Source organism: Apteryx mantelli, chromosome 9 (genome assembly GCF_036417845.1).
Source record: "Apteryx mantelli isolate bAptMan1 chromosome 9, bAptMan1.hap1, whole genome shotgun sequence".
Taxonomy (NCBI): domain Eukaryota; kingdom Metazoa; phylum Chordata; class Aves; order Apterygiformes; family Apterygidae; genus Apteryx; species Apteryx mantelli.
The window spans coordinates 28,466,926-28,480,311 of record NC_089986.1 but is presented as its reverse complement, the minus strand read 5'-3'; the positions used below and the strand labels follow the sequence as shown (position 1 = coordinate 28,480,311).

Here is a 13,386-nt window from a genome sequence, read left to right as displayed (position 1 = left end):
ATGCACTTTATCTTCCACACATCTACGTTAATGTAGCATGCTTAAGAGCAGCAGACTGCTCAGGTCAAGATGCTGTCAGTGTTACAGGGTCTAAATTTTGTTGATTAAGTAGCTTTCTAGGATGATCAACAATCATTTAATGTTGACTTAGAGCTCTGAAAAATTTGGTCCGTGTCCATCAGCGTGTTTTGGATATTTTTTTTTTCTTGGGGAAAATCCATTACTGGCAGATTTTGAAGGTACTTGATAAAGAGAAATAGCCTCCAGCAGTGCGTTTCACAACAGTCTCGTCTCAGCGCTCCTTGAGACTCCCAGCAGGGAAATCTGCCTGCTGAGGTTAACCAGGTTGCTCCGGTAGTCTGGTTCGACATAGGCCTCTGCTTTGCTTTTCTAGGAGCACTTAAAATGTCAGGTAGCTAATTAGATGGCAGTGATAGCTTTTTAAGTGTGTAAGTTCTGGTTCCAAAGCTATTTTTTGAAAAAGCTATTAATGGCTTTAAGAGCCACAAATCTAAACTTTTTTTGAGGGGAAAAATGTGTAAGAGAGAAACTATATAGGCTCTGACAGTGATGCAGTTAGTTCAGAACAAGAGGCAAAAGAACAACTGTACTGGGAAAAAATTTGCGCAGGCTGAAGGAGCCTTCCCCCAAATTTGCAAGAGCAGAGTCAACTTAGGAGTAGATGTGACTTCACATTTTAAAAGAATTTTCTTCCGTATACTTGTTTCCTTGCCTACTGCAGTAACAAAAAAAATTCAGGTATCTTCTCTTCCTGTTAGTAATAAATTAACGAAGTTGTACAATTTGGACCTTCTGATCTGATCCCCTGCATATCATGGGCCTTCGTGTCCCCATGTTAATCCCTGTTTCATATAGAGCATGTGTTTTAGGAAAGATACATTTTTTGATTTGAAAGGAAAAATTCTGTGTTGGGGAATATTTGACTCCACTGCTAAATATATACTGTGTTTCTAATCTAGGTTTGTCTAATGTCATCTTCTGACCTTTATTTTATGCTCTTTGTCTGGTTTTGCTTTTCTTAGTTCCTGGCTTGCGAAATCATTGTAGCTTTGGGGTGATCCTTCCCCTTCCATGTCCCAGGTGGTATCCCCTGACTGGTATAGACAGGGACCATCAGAAAAGACTTTTCTAAATCTCTTCTGGCCTGTTGACCTGTCTTTAATATGCATTCACTGTTTATAATCTTTCCTGTTTCCAGTCTGTTGAAAACTAAATGATTACCAGTAACTCTGTAGTGTGAATGGCAATTGTAGTCTTAAGGGTTTTGTGTATGTTTGGGGGGGGGGGGGGAGGTTGCCTCTTGCTTTACCGTCCTCAGTCTGGCTTCTCTTGTGCACGTTCTTCTAAGACAGGTCAAAGTAAGGCGAGTACTACCTTTACAAGTCACAGTCATGGTTTCCCTTTTCCAAGCAAGCTGGACAGGTTCTAAACTACTGTGGCTTGCTAATGATTTCTTCATGATAAAACCTTACCTTACAGCTCTAGAATATCACTTGCATTTCTGAAGTTCATGATCCAACGCACTACTCTCCATTTTGGTGCTTATCACTTAGAGTATGCTGAACTGAACTCCCATGCTCTGCCTTTTTGATTGAGATCATCTTCCTCGTGTTGTGATGGTTCTTTGAAGAAACATTACTGTTTCATACCACCATGCTTCTTACCTCTTCTCTTGGCATCCTTTACTTAAGCCTTTCTCTTGACAGCAAGAGCTCGGCTGTTATGACTTTAGGATTGCAGAGGACTCATTTGCAAGAGTCCTCATTTGCTTTTTGTTTGCCTTCCCAGTTGAAGGACATTGGCAGTGACACTTCCAGACAGTTTTCAGCTCAGTATATTAATGCACCTGCTTCCCGTTTAGGAGCTTGAATGCCCTTATGTGGAGCTGTGTTCCAGCAAAAACTCTTGTAGTGCTGCTTCACCTGCCCAATTTCCGCTCTTAACAAAATCTGTTCTAATTGACCTTGGAAAGGATTTGAGAAAGTTTGTACTGTGCTACTTCATTGCAACAGCAAAGTAGTTGAGAGGACATGCTGTTTGCTGGGAGTAACTGCAAAAATTGGTTATAATGGTAGCATAATTTGACCTATTATAATATTATAATATAGAATATTATAATATTGAAGTTTATTAGAACCCTAGTAATGCTGGCATGCCCCTTCCATGAATATGTACATTCTTTCTGTACTCGAGCTGGGTCCAAATAATCTTGTACCTTTTTCATATTTAGACACCATCTCTGTGCTGTAAGCTATAATCATCCCAATGTGTCCTTACTTCTGGACTTTGCAACAGGAACAACTGAAGTTTATCTTTAATGGCATGCTATTAAAACTACAGTGTTTTTATTTTTCAGTTTAACAGCAGTCCTTGAGATGCTTTGATATTTGTATTAAAAAATGAGGACACTTTTTAGTATTGATGACATGACTGGATCATATAATTTACAGTAGGGGACAATGTTAACGCTGTAGGAGGTAATTCAGTTAATGGGATAACTGCTTTAGCTGAAAACTTATGCTACAACTATTAGTAGGATAGTTGACGTTTCAAATGTGTTTGTCCTTTAGGTTTTGAAGCTCGTTCCTCATTGAGATGAATAGGAGTAGTTTGTGACAGAACTGTTTTGGGGGGTTTTGGTCATCCCCCTCCCCACCCCCCAGTAGTCTGCAGAATTAAGATAACAGTTTTTGAGACTTGTTACATTTATAAATGAAAGCCTTTTAAAAATGAGACCTTTAATTTGTTGAGCCCAAATTATACATTTCAAAGCAAATGCCACAAAATACAGGATGCGAGAGCTCTTACTTCTGACCTTGTGCAACCATTTAACAGAATGTACCTCAAAAAAAAAAAAAGATAACATTTATGGTAAAATGGGAAAAAACAATGTTTTACAGCATAAAAAGCAAAACTCCTTATATATGTGACTTCTGGCTAGAACCGCAATGTATTTTCACATAGTACAGCACACTTAAAATACTGTGAGGATCAGGATGAACCATAGCTGTTGATTATGAAGTAGCATCTGAATGAACCAACTAGTCTGGCCATCGCTAGAGAAGCAGAAAAACATTACCAAGACTTTGCTTACCTGTTAAAGGTCCTAAAATGTGCTAGTATTTGTTAAATCCTTTACAGAGAATACATAAATGCCAAGTTTTAAGTATTGTTAATGAGGGAGTAAACTTAGGAGAATTAAGAGGTTGGATGTTATTAGATGCAAGGCTGTAGTAAGAGGAGTTTGCTGTCCATTTTTATGGACCTCACCATGTTTTGAAGAGCGGTCTTGCCCTGGGTGATGCAAACTGGCCCAAGGACTTGTCTAGAATGACAGAGACTTTTCTAAGACATGACAGTTCCTGCTCAGTGACCTGTGTGTGGTTTTCCTGAAGAGTAGTGCTAGCTCTCAGCAATGTGTTCATAAGCACAATCGGAATGCATTGATTGATGCAAATGATTGAAGGCGCGAGATGTAATTGCAAGTGGTGAGTGTGGGCTTCAAGAGGTGAAGCATATTTCTTTAATTCCTCATGGAACGGAAGTGAAATGCTGAGTTACGAACGCAGCAAGAAGGTGAGGATGACTTTTTCCTAAGATCTGGCTTGGTAATGCCCAGTTACCTTAGCTGTGGTCTTGCAGTGCTCCCTGTTTATAGAGCGTTGCAGAGAGTCTTTCCAGCACTGTTTGTCTTGAGCTTTCTGAAAGGATGTGGCATGAAGTTTTAGCTCTGGGTGCGATTATGAGCGTTACCAGCTGAGAGCATTTTCTTTTTTGAGGAAGAACTACAGAAACTGCTGTCACTATTTTGTCATACTTAATCTGGGAAGCTTCAGAAATAAAGCTCTGTGCCCTAACAATAATTTGGATTCCTTTGATTGCAGAATGATAGGATTATTTCTTATTGTACAATCGGAAAAAGAAAAACATAGATAGCTTTGCGTACTTACCAGTCTCTGAAGAGCTTGTGTGTAGGAGAAGGGAGATACCTGGCTTCCAGAAAGGGTAGTGGGCCAGTCGTGTGTACTGGTCCCAGCACTGGCAAGAAACTTCCCACAAGTGGTTGGTAGAAAAAAAATTTTTTTTCTTCTTTAAAGGGGTTTGTATGTCTCACTCCTGGGTTTATAATACTGGGGGGGTTGGTTTTCATCTGAAGCTGATTCGATTGGTCATTTTGCCTCCGGGGGGCCGGTTAACTCTGATCATGTGGAAAAGAATGCTGGTTTGTTAGGAGGGTTTCTTTCCCCAGCGCAAGCCCTTCGCAGCCCGGCAGAAATCCTCAAGCGCTTACTTGGAGACGGGATGCAATCCCCCTCCCCTCCTTCATCAAGTGTGGTGGGTTTTTTTTAGGTTTGTATAATCTTAAAGTTTTACTTGAAAGTTCAAAAGGACAAAATTCCTCTAGAAAAGCTGAATGGAAAAAGTTCTGTTGCTGCTGCTGGGAAACACAAGCTGTTCTCTGATACTTTCTTCCTAACCAACGTGAACTAGCGTGCGTTTGGGTGAAAACGGAAACTCTCGGGTCTCCTTGCTCCTTCTCTAGTGCCCCTTCTTCCCCTTCCCATTAGGTCCCGTGCTGCTGAGCGCAGGCGTTAGCAAACGCGTGGGCTGCAGCTAACCGGACAGCCTGCGGTCTCTGGAGGGTGTTGATGAATTGTGCCTTAATGCTAGTCAGAAGATGCCGATCAGGCCGTTTTTGTTCCATCCCCACATTGCTCCTTTGTGCGAACCTGGAATTAATCACAGGATTTTCTTTAAGCTTAGGAATGAAACGATGTAGATTAGGTGAGTTGCTGCCCTTAAAGAGGTGGGGAAACTGATTCCAGGCAATAGATGAAACCATTTTTACTTGCATTATTTTCTCTCTCTCGCTTATTAGATTGAAGAGATCTTACAGGGAGGATGTTTTAGCTGAAGGAATGCATGGAGCCGTCAGCATGCTGCACGACTAAAATGAGCTGTGAGGACAGCTTTGTAATGCAGTAGTACTTCACGCTTTTTTTTTTTTCTTGGTTAGCTGCTGATGTGAGGGCTTTGATCGAACGTCAGATGTAAGAGGATCTGAGAAACAAAGGCTGTGGTTGTTTGCAGTAAAATACTGAAGGCCTGCTGGGAAAATTATTAATGTAGACTTTCCTGCTTAGGAAACAAAATCGTCCCTCGCTTTTTTCTTTAACCTTCCCCCCTGCCTCCGTCCCCAGTCCTAAATTACAAAACATTAATTCTTTGCTTCATTAATATGGAGCATTTTAATACATGTTCAGGCACAGCACTGTAAATTGCGATAGGCAGAGTGTGACCTTCAGAGCCAGTGAAAGTAAGGTAGCGCGAGGGGGCACCCACCACTCAGCCTCTAGGACACTGTGATTTGCCCTTGAACCTTCTCTGTATATTCTGGCAAGGTTGAACTTCCACTACAGAGAGCCTCTTTTAGTCACTACGACAAGTAGGTTTTGCCTTTACTGTAAGAAGCCGTGTTTTGTACTGTAGAAAGCTTATGGTCTCTGGTCACATGTTTCTAATCTGATTCTACTGAATGACTTGAAAACCTAACTCACACAGTGGGTGAAGTAGTTTGTGATTTCCAGGTATCTGTAATGGAATTAAACGTTCCTGTTAGTCATGCCAGTGGATGGTGGTGAGTTTAGTGGAAAAATATGGAATGATATTTGAATAGTAGATCTTTGAGACCTAGCGTTGAGGTCGACTATTTCTGGAGGGAGAGAAAATACAACGCTGGAAAATGGGGTCAGAATTTCTGATTTATGCCCCTGCCTTTGGCCATGAGTCCCTTCGCTGTGTGTGTATTCCTGTAGTGTCCATAGCATGCCAAATACTGTCTAATTGAGAAGGTTGTCCTTCTTTGGAAACGTTATCTTAAGTCCATTTGTTATAGGTTTTTTCTTCTGTAAAATGTGTTACTAAAGTATTCATCTAGGCAAAGTTATTTGAGGTCCTTTGAAAATACTAGGTGCAAAGGAGTTTCTTTTTATTCTCTGGAGGAAATCTGTGTAGCATGCACCAGAAAGAAGAGAGCAAATCAAAGCACACAGTGGACTTCCCTAGTTTTTCCTGTGTTTAGAGGAAACAGTATTGCTGTCAGTCATTGCTTTCCTGTTAATTCTCCCCAAACACTGAACATGCCATGGGAAATGTAGTCCGACAGCATGGAGAACTGAAAGTTATTTGTCGGTTTAGTAGCAAGTCCTCTACATAAGCGTGTTACCGCAGGGCCGTATCCCAGAGTCCTAGTCTTGTTCTCTGTGGTTAGTCTCTCCTCAACTCCACGTTGCACAGCTGTAAGCTTTTTTTGGCTGGATACCGCTATGCTCTATCTGAAGTTTTCTGTAAACACCGTTGCTGGCTTTGTGACAGACTTGAACAGAGGTGCCCTTTTACTGTTCCTTCTCTTCAGGAAGTCCCGTCAATTAGTCCAAGGCAAAACCATAGACTGCATTTTAGATTTTCATCCTTAAAACATGGCCAAATCCTGATTTGCTGAACTGGGTTATTTCAGCTGAAAAGCGTTCTCAGGGCTAGGAACAACTTGCAGAGTCAATGTATTAGGACTTCAGAAGTTATGAATTCATTTGTAAACTGTAGGAACATTCCTATATACTATTGTCGAGTTTTTTGTTGTTTAGCTTGTTTTCTGAGCCTTAATCCCTGTGACTTGCATTTATAAAGAATTCGTTTTTTTGGTTGATATGCATCATGTCGAAGGTCATCTAGTGCCTAATCCCTGTTGACGCATACTTTGCTGTCCTGTAATATTGTTTTCAGTGGTGTCCTAGTACCAGAAAACTGAAGTACGTTATGATATACTGCATTTTCTGTCCACTTCCACAGAAGTGTGGCATCAGATCAGTCACCTGCTGTGGGGCACTGCCATGATCCTTTGGTTAGGAAGAAGGTTGCAGAATCACAGATCCTCAAATATATGTAATATTGACCTCTCAGTTGATTTCTTGTTTCTTAGCTTGGTAATACTGTAGAATCTAAAATGATAAAGGGGAGAGAGGATCCAGCCTGTGTCTGATCCTGGCAAACAGGACTCGATGACGTTTGGTCACCTCTCTGGAGATGAGCATTTCGAAGCCCATGGCTCAAAATGGGGATGCAATTTTCTGCAAGCTTACTGCAGAGAACCTGGCTTCAAAAATTCGGTGTCAGTTTTTGGGAGCAAAGCCAGCTGGATTCAGGGACTGTGTACCAGAAAACCTGAATTGTCTTCAGTACGCCCATGACACATAGGTATCTGCAGAGGCGCTAGAAGCTCAAGCAGTGATACGGATGTTCAGAGCCAAAGCAGACTTCACAGTATTCCTTGGATAACACACCTTGCAAAGGCTTTGGGAAAACCTGTATGGAGCCAGTGGGCCGATAGCTTGCCAGGGTTAAACAGCGGTCTGCAGAATCTTAAATGACCTTAATAACAACGGAAAGAAACTGTGTCCTTTTTCTTGCTTGATAGTCTCTGTAATTGCTCAAAATAATGTCGTTATTGAACAAGCCTCAGCTAATAGCTGTGAGTTCAACTGAATTCTAATCCACTCTGAAAGGAGTGGATGTAGCTCTAAAAATAAGACTTTCTTTTCTCAAAATAGCAAATTAAGTTTCTGTTGATTATAATGTTTTTTGTGGTGAAAGTGAACATGCATCTGTGTACTCTTTGCTGCTGCTTCTAGTATTTCAGAAACAGCTTCAGAGAGAAATGGAGGCATATGCCTTACCCTTTGCATCTACTGTCGTCCAGTCTGTTAAGGTCAGATCGCAGCACTCTGCCTGGGGCACTCTTGTGGTGGTCTCTCTTGGCGTATTTTACTTCCAGCTGGCTTGACTCTCTAGCTCTCTGGCTCCTAGTTTTCCTCTATCCGATGAGCAGTACTGAGATGCTTCCCTGCACTTCCTATTACTTCTGCCTTACGTTGTGTGGAGATCTAACATTAACAATGTGTATAATTCCCAGACATGGATTTTCTGCCTAGCTCATTGTCTTCATTTATTCACCATGAAACATGTGGGAAAAAGAGTAGTTAATCTGCAAAGATTTATTGATTCCAGATAAGAAACTTTGTCCCCATTGTGATTCCCAAAGGAAGAGGGTCCAGTGTCTCAGTAATTTGGTTTTATTCAGAGCCAGTATCACCAGAGGCTTCCCAAAATGCACTGTTTAAAACTTAGGACTCAAAGCCCAGCAAGTAAGCAGTTGTCTTTAGCCAGATGTCCCTTTCAACAAAATAAATGTGTATCTTGATTATGTATGAGTTCATAGGTCAGATTGGCTAATATAAATTAAAACATAAATATCAGCAGGTAATGTGTTGAATATGTAACTCTTTCTTTACATAAAAATAAGAGTATTCCAGGGTTGTCTTTCTAAGGTCCTCAAGTGAGTATCGGTTTTTGAAGAGCTGCGTCTTAAACATTGGTGACATTTCCTTGCCTTTCCTGTCTACTCATTTGATCAGGGACATGCAGCCTTGAAAGTCCACGTAGGACCTTGTTCCTGCAACAGCAATGAAAGTATTCAATGTAAACTTGGAGCACAGGAACCTTGAAACCTCCTGGATTTTGTACTTTGGGTTTCACTCCACCTGTACCCTTTCAGTGTGTCCCTCCCTAGAAGAGAAACAATATAATGTGCAAGTTTTGAGCCAGAGGAAGGAGGAGTTTTTCTCCCCCGCGGTTTGGAGGCGTATCCTTGTTTTACATGTCCAGGGTGCAATACCCTTAGGCATGAAGAATTTGTGAATTCTGCTAAAGAAGTTTGATAAGGACCCCATTTTAGGTACTCTGCATTTCCCCTTTCATCATATCACGCGGCTTTTTCAGCTATCACTGGCAGAAAAAGAAAAAAACTCTCCTAATCTGCCAAAACAAAGTTCTTTAGAGGTTAACTTAAAGTTACTTAAGCTTGTCATTTAAAGTTGTTTTCCACACCAGAAACCTCAGCGCATAGTCATGCTTTTATTTGTTTTTCCTGTTTAAACAAGCAGGCATACTCCACAATCTTCCCCAAATATAATCTTTCTTATATTTCTGGATATGTTTAGTACTGTTCTCTAGCACTTGAATGCCTTTTTGTAGATAACCACATAATTTCAGATTAACAGCGGTTAACAGTGTCAGTGAAGAAGTGGCGTGGTTGTGGTTCATGTGCGAATACTGCAGTTGCACAACTAGACGTACTGAAGGAAACACCCAGTCCCCAAGTTCAAAGTTAGTCCAACATCTGTTTCAGTGCTGGTGTTTCCTTCTCGGGGTGAGTCAACAACAAAAGCAGTAGGTCTGTCTAACCCGAGCTGTTGTAATATAATACGGACTCCTTTTCTAAAAATATTTACGTCATCTTTTTGTGACTGGTGTTCTTCATTAAGTACCTGAGGATTTTATGATGTATTTTAAATATACCTTGGCATAAATTAGGAACTAAATGACAGTCTCCTAAACCTCTGATAGGTTCTTCCTTAAACTTGAGCTTTGTTGCATCTAACCCTTAACATACTGACCTTGGTTCTCCAGAAGACAGATTGGCAGGGTAATGTTAATGCAGCCGTGTTTTTCTTGTTTAATCCTTAATCCTACTGTAATCTTCCAGTCCTGCCTAAAACTGTGCACATAGTATTGGATACAATGTATGGCCTTCCCTTTTTTAAAATTTTACTATGCATGTAGCAGATATGTTTGGTTTGTATAAAAGTGTGTATTATTTACAGTTTTTAAACTTTATTCCCGTTTTCCTTTAGCATGAGGCTTTTCATGATACAACAGTTTCTTCTTTTTGCAGACTTTGGCCTCTTTCCTTTTATGCTTTCCTGTGTCTCTTAATTTGTCGTCTTTTCCTCTCCTCTTGCCCATCCTTGTCTGTCATTTGTGTGCTTTGCTTTTACCTGTGTATATTCTCTTCCTCAGTCTTTTCATCCAAACATACATAGGGACTGGCAGGGATTTCCTAAATCTGTCTCCCTCCTGCTCTTGCAGGTAACTCTATCATATAAACTTCCATTGCTCTCTTAGGTCTATATCACTGCTCACTTTTGGTGCACCTTTGCCTCTAAGGGAGCAAGATTACATACCTTGTGTTTCCAGGTTCCTAAAGACTGGACTGCATGTTCACTTGCGCATGTTTTCTTTGCAGTGAGACCAAACTTTGAGGAAGGTGGGACAGCAACAACAGGGAGGAAACATGAGTTTATACGCTCTGAGAGCGAGAACTGGCGCATCTTCAGGGAGGAACAAAATGGGGAAGATGATGACGGAGGCTGGCGACTGGCTGGGTCACGGAGGGATGGTGAGAGGTGGCGCCCTCACAGTCCAGGTGAGAGGAGATCTGGAGAAAAATGCATCAGCAATAGGGAAATAGGGTGGTGGGTGATCAGAGCCTGGGGAGAGCAGAGGAAAAGGAGGTGACATAAGGCTTGGGACAAAAATAAGTAATGTTTATGCAGTTTTGGTCACTAACTACTGCTTTCGCATACATAGAGCTCTTGGTCACAAAAATGTTACAGTGAGCACAAAATTATTCCTGTTTTGTTGTTTTCTTTAAATGTCCTCAAGGCCCTAAACTTATTTAAGGGAACAATATTCTTCAGGCATGTGTTTGCCTGTGTTGTATTCCAGGTGAGTATGTGCCTGGTAAAATCAGATTATTTTTTACCAGCATTGCTGTTCTCTTCCCTCAGCTCTACAGCTACAGAAGTTACTCCCTCACATTAGGTAGCATGTCTAAGGCTATAGGGTGATACTGGCGCTAAACCGCTCAGGCTGTTGGCCTGTCTAGTTTTCAGATGGTGTTGGGAAGGCCAACAACCCTGTACTTACAGGGTGTCTTGTCTCTTGCTAAATTTCAATGGGGTGATCACCAGTTTCAACATCCCAAAAGACTTTTAGTACTATAATGTGAGCAACTATTACGTCTGTTGATAGTCAGTAGCTGATAGTGATGGTCTGATAGTCACAGTCACTTTATTACTCTTTGCCCTCAAATAACTGTTAGTTTGTACTAAAAGTTAGGAATGAACCCTAGGCTAGATTTATTATCAGATGTTTTCTATTTAGAGCGGGGCTAAGGGGCAAATTTTGAAGAATATCATTTTCTTTTCCCTGATGTTTGGTCATGATTGTTCGTTGGACACTGCGGCTTTGTCAGACAACTGAGATACTGCTTCAGCTGGCTTGATATTATCTCATGATGATCAGATGTAGCATGTTACTCAGGAGTGGAGTGTTTTGCAAGTACAAGCCTGCCTACGTTAGCATAAAAGGAAGCATAGAGACCTCGAAGTTCAGAAGTTCGTGTATGTCTTAACTTTTCTGGAAGATGTTCTAGGAAAGGTTTCCAATCCATTCTAATGCTATCATTGGAAATATTTGTGCTTATTTGAATTTTTTGCTATAGTAGACTAACTTATTTCAGTTAGTTTAATGGGTATAAAAGCCTGTTCTAAGAATTGTGAGAATCTGCATAGAAGCTGCTAAATTTGAGATGGATGTGGAGTGAGTTGACAGCTGTATCACACTAGTCTCAACTCAGGTCAGAGTTAAGAATTTTCTTATTAGTAGTAGCCACAGGACCACGAAAACTGTTTTCATCGTATTCTTGATTTAAACAATGAGTTTAACTCAAATTGGCGTGACTTAAACTACTACTTTCTACTTTCTGCTGTTAGGTAATAATGTTAAGCATACGTCCCCCCTAAGAACAGACAAACGTCTTCGCAGTTAAAGTACTGTCTTCACTTGTGTAGCTGGACCTTCCTTTGACTTGGCTCTGCGTGCTCCCTACTAGATTGCATGTCGCCTGCTTTCTTTGGGGTGAGAGCAGTTCAGAGAAGCGTAGCAGTTGTCAGGCTTGAGCTTATGTTCTGTTGGTAAGCAAAGACTATTTAGATTCCCGCAGACTGTTTTTTCCATCTTTTTAATTCCTCTATTTTACATCCTTTAACTGTGTTTATCGAGGGATGGCTGACATAAATCTGCTCATCTTCTATGGTTTTTTTGGTAGGCACAGAGGATTGAGAAGGTGAACTAAGGCTGCTTTTATTAAAGCGGTCTTGTGCCCATAAGCATAGTTTCCAGATTCTCTGTAATCTGTTTTATTGAATCTAAAGTGAGCTCCCTTGATGTGCATGAAGAGAGTTATCGTTTTGCTATGCTGTGTTTGAACTGTTCCTCCCTCACGTGGCTGTGGCTAAAATGAAGTGAGGAATCTTCTCAATACTGATCGTGGAGCGAAGAACAAAATCAGTCAGTTTTCCCTCTAGATGCCAGGGGAATCTCGACTCTAAGACCTTTTGGGAGATATGGTCTGAGGGACTTCTCGGTCAGCATTGACTTTCAGTTTGTGTACGTTTGTCCTGTGTGCTGCTAAACTTCTACAAAAAGCTTCTATTCTCAGCTATTTGAAGCTTCATGGAGAAGTTAAATGGGTTTTGCTGATGCTGGAGTTCAAGCTCCTGTAGCACTTTCAGCTATAAAATAGACGTGCCCAACTTCCCCCCCCCACACACACACTTTTTAATTCAGAAGCATGTGAACTTGGGGGGGGGGGTGTTTTTTGTTTTTTTTTCCAGAATCATCAGCTTCAGGTTAACGAGTGTGAAAACTGTCTGGATTGTATCAGCAGGCTTTTCTAGTCAGAATTTGGGATGTGGAGCTTTTGGGTTGGTTTGGGCATTGACAGAAAACATCTTCCTTTTTTGGCTTATACAGCGGCAAGGTTATTCTGCTCACTGTTCTAGGTAATCGTGGTACCAGTCCTGGTGTACAGCCTACGTAAGGTAGGCTGGGTTAACTAGCTGCAAGAGGAATGTGACCATAGTCTTGAATTCATGGGCTGCTTCAGGGTTTGCTTGATCTTTTTCATCCTCTTTTTTAATGATTTAGTGCCTGCCTGCCTAAGATGCCCCTTTTCTGTGGATTCATACAGTGATTACTCTTTAAATCTACAAAGCAAGTCTGTTTTATCAGGTATAGATAAAAGCCTTTTTTGGTCGCAAAGCTAGTGAATGATTTATAGATGTTTTGACTTTTTTTTGTTACTAAGCCATCCTTAAGGAATATGGATTATCTCTTCTTGCCCAAAATTTCTTTCTGATACAATTTTGTCTTCCCTTGAGCAGCTCCACTGAAAGATATTTTTCCTGAAAGGTATTTTAGTGAGGCTTGAGTCTGTAATTTCATAGTAACGTGGTTTTTGACTTCTGCTTGCTTGAAAGCCTTCTCAAATTCATCTCGGTTTGCCTTATTTTCAGAATCAACTGTTGTAAATCAAGTAGACTTTTTAATGGTCACTGTGCTTTGTGCTTCTTGAATATCATAAAGCAGCTAACATATATTGGAGAATCTTGCTCTAGAGTTGAG

The 13,386-nt window shown here is 40.9% G+C and overlaps 1 protein-coding gene across 11 annotated transcripts in view; it reads left to right on the top strand.

Annotated features, from left to right (window-relative positions):
* Positions 1-13,386, top strand: part of GIGYF2 (GRB10 interacting GYF protein 2) — an 80,239-nt gene that overhangs the window by 40,189 nt on the left and 26,664 nt on the right. For all 11 annotated transcript variants that reach the window (XM_067302024.1, XM_067302023.1, XM_067302026.1 and 8 more), the window contains one exon: positions 10,163-10,342. In XM_067302024.1, coding sequence (XP_067158125.1) covers positions 10,163-10,342 — 180 coding nt within the window. The remainder of the gene's footprint in view (positions 1-10,162; positions 10,343-13,386) is intronic.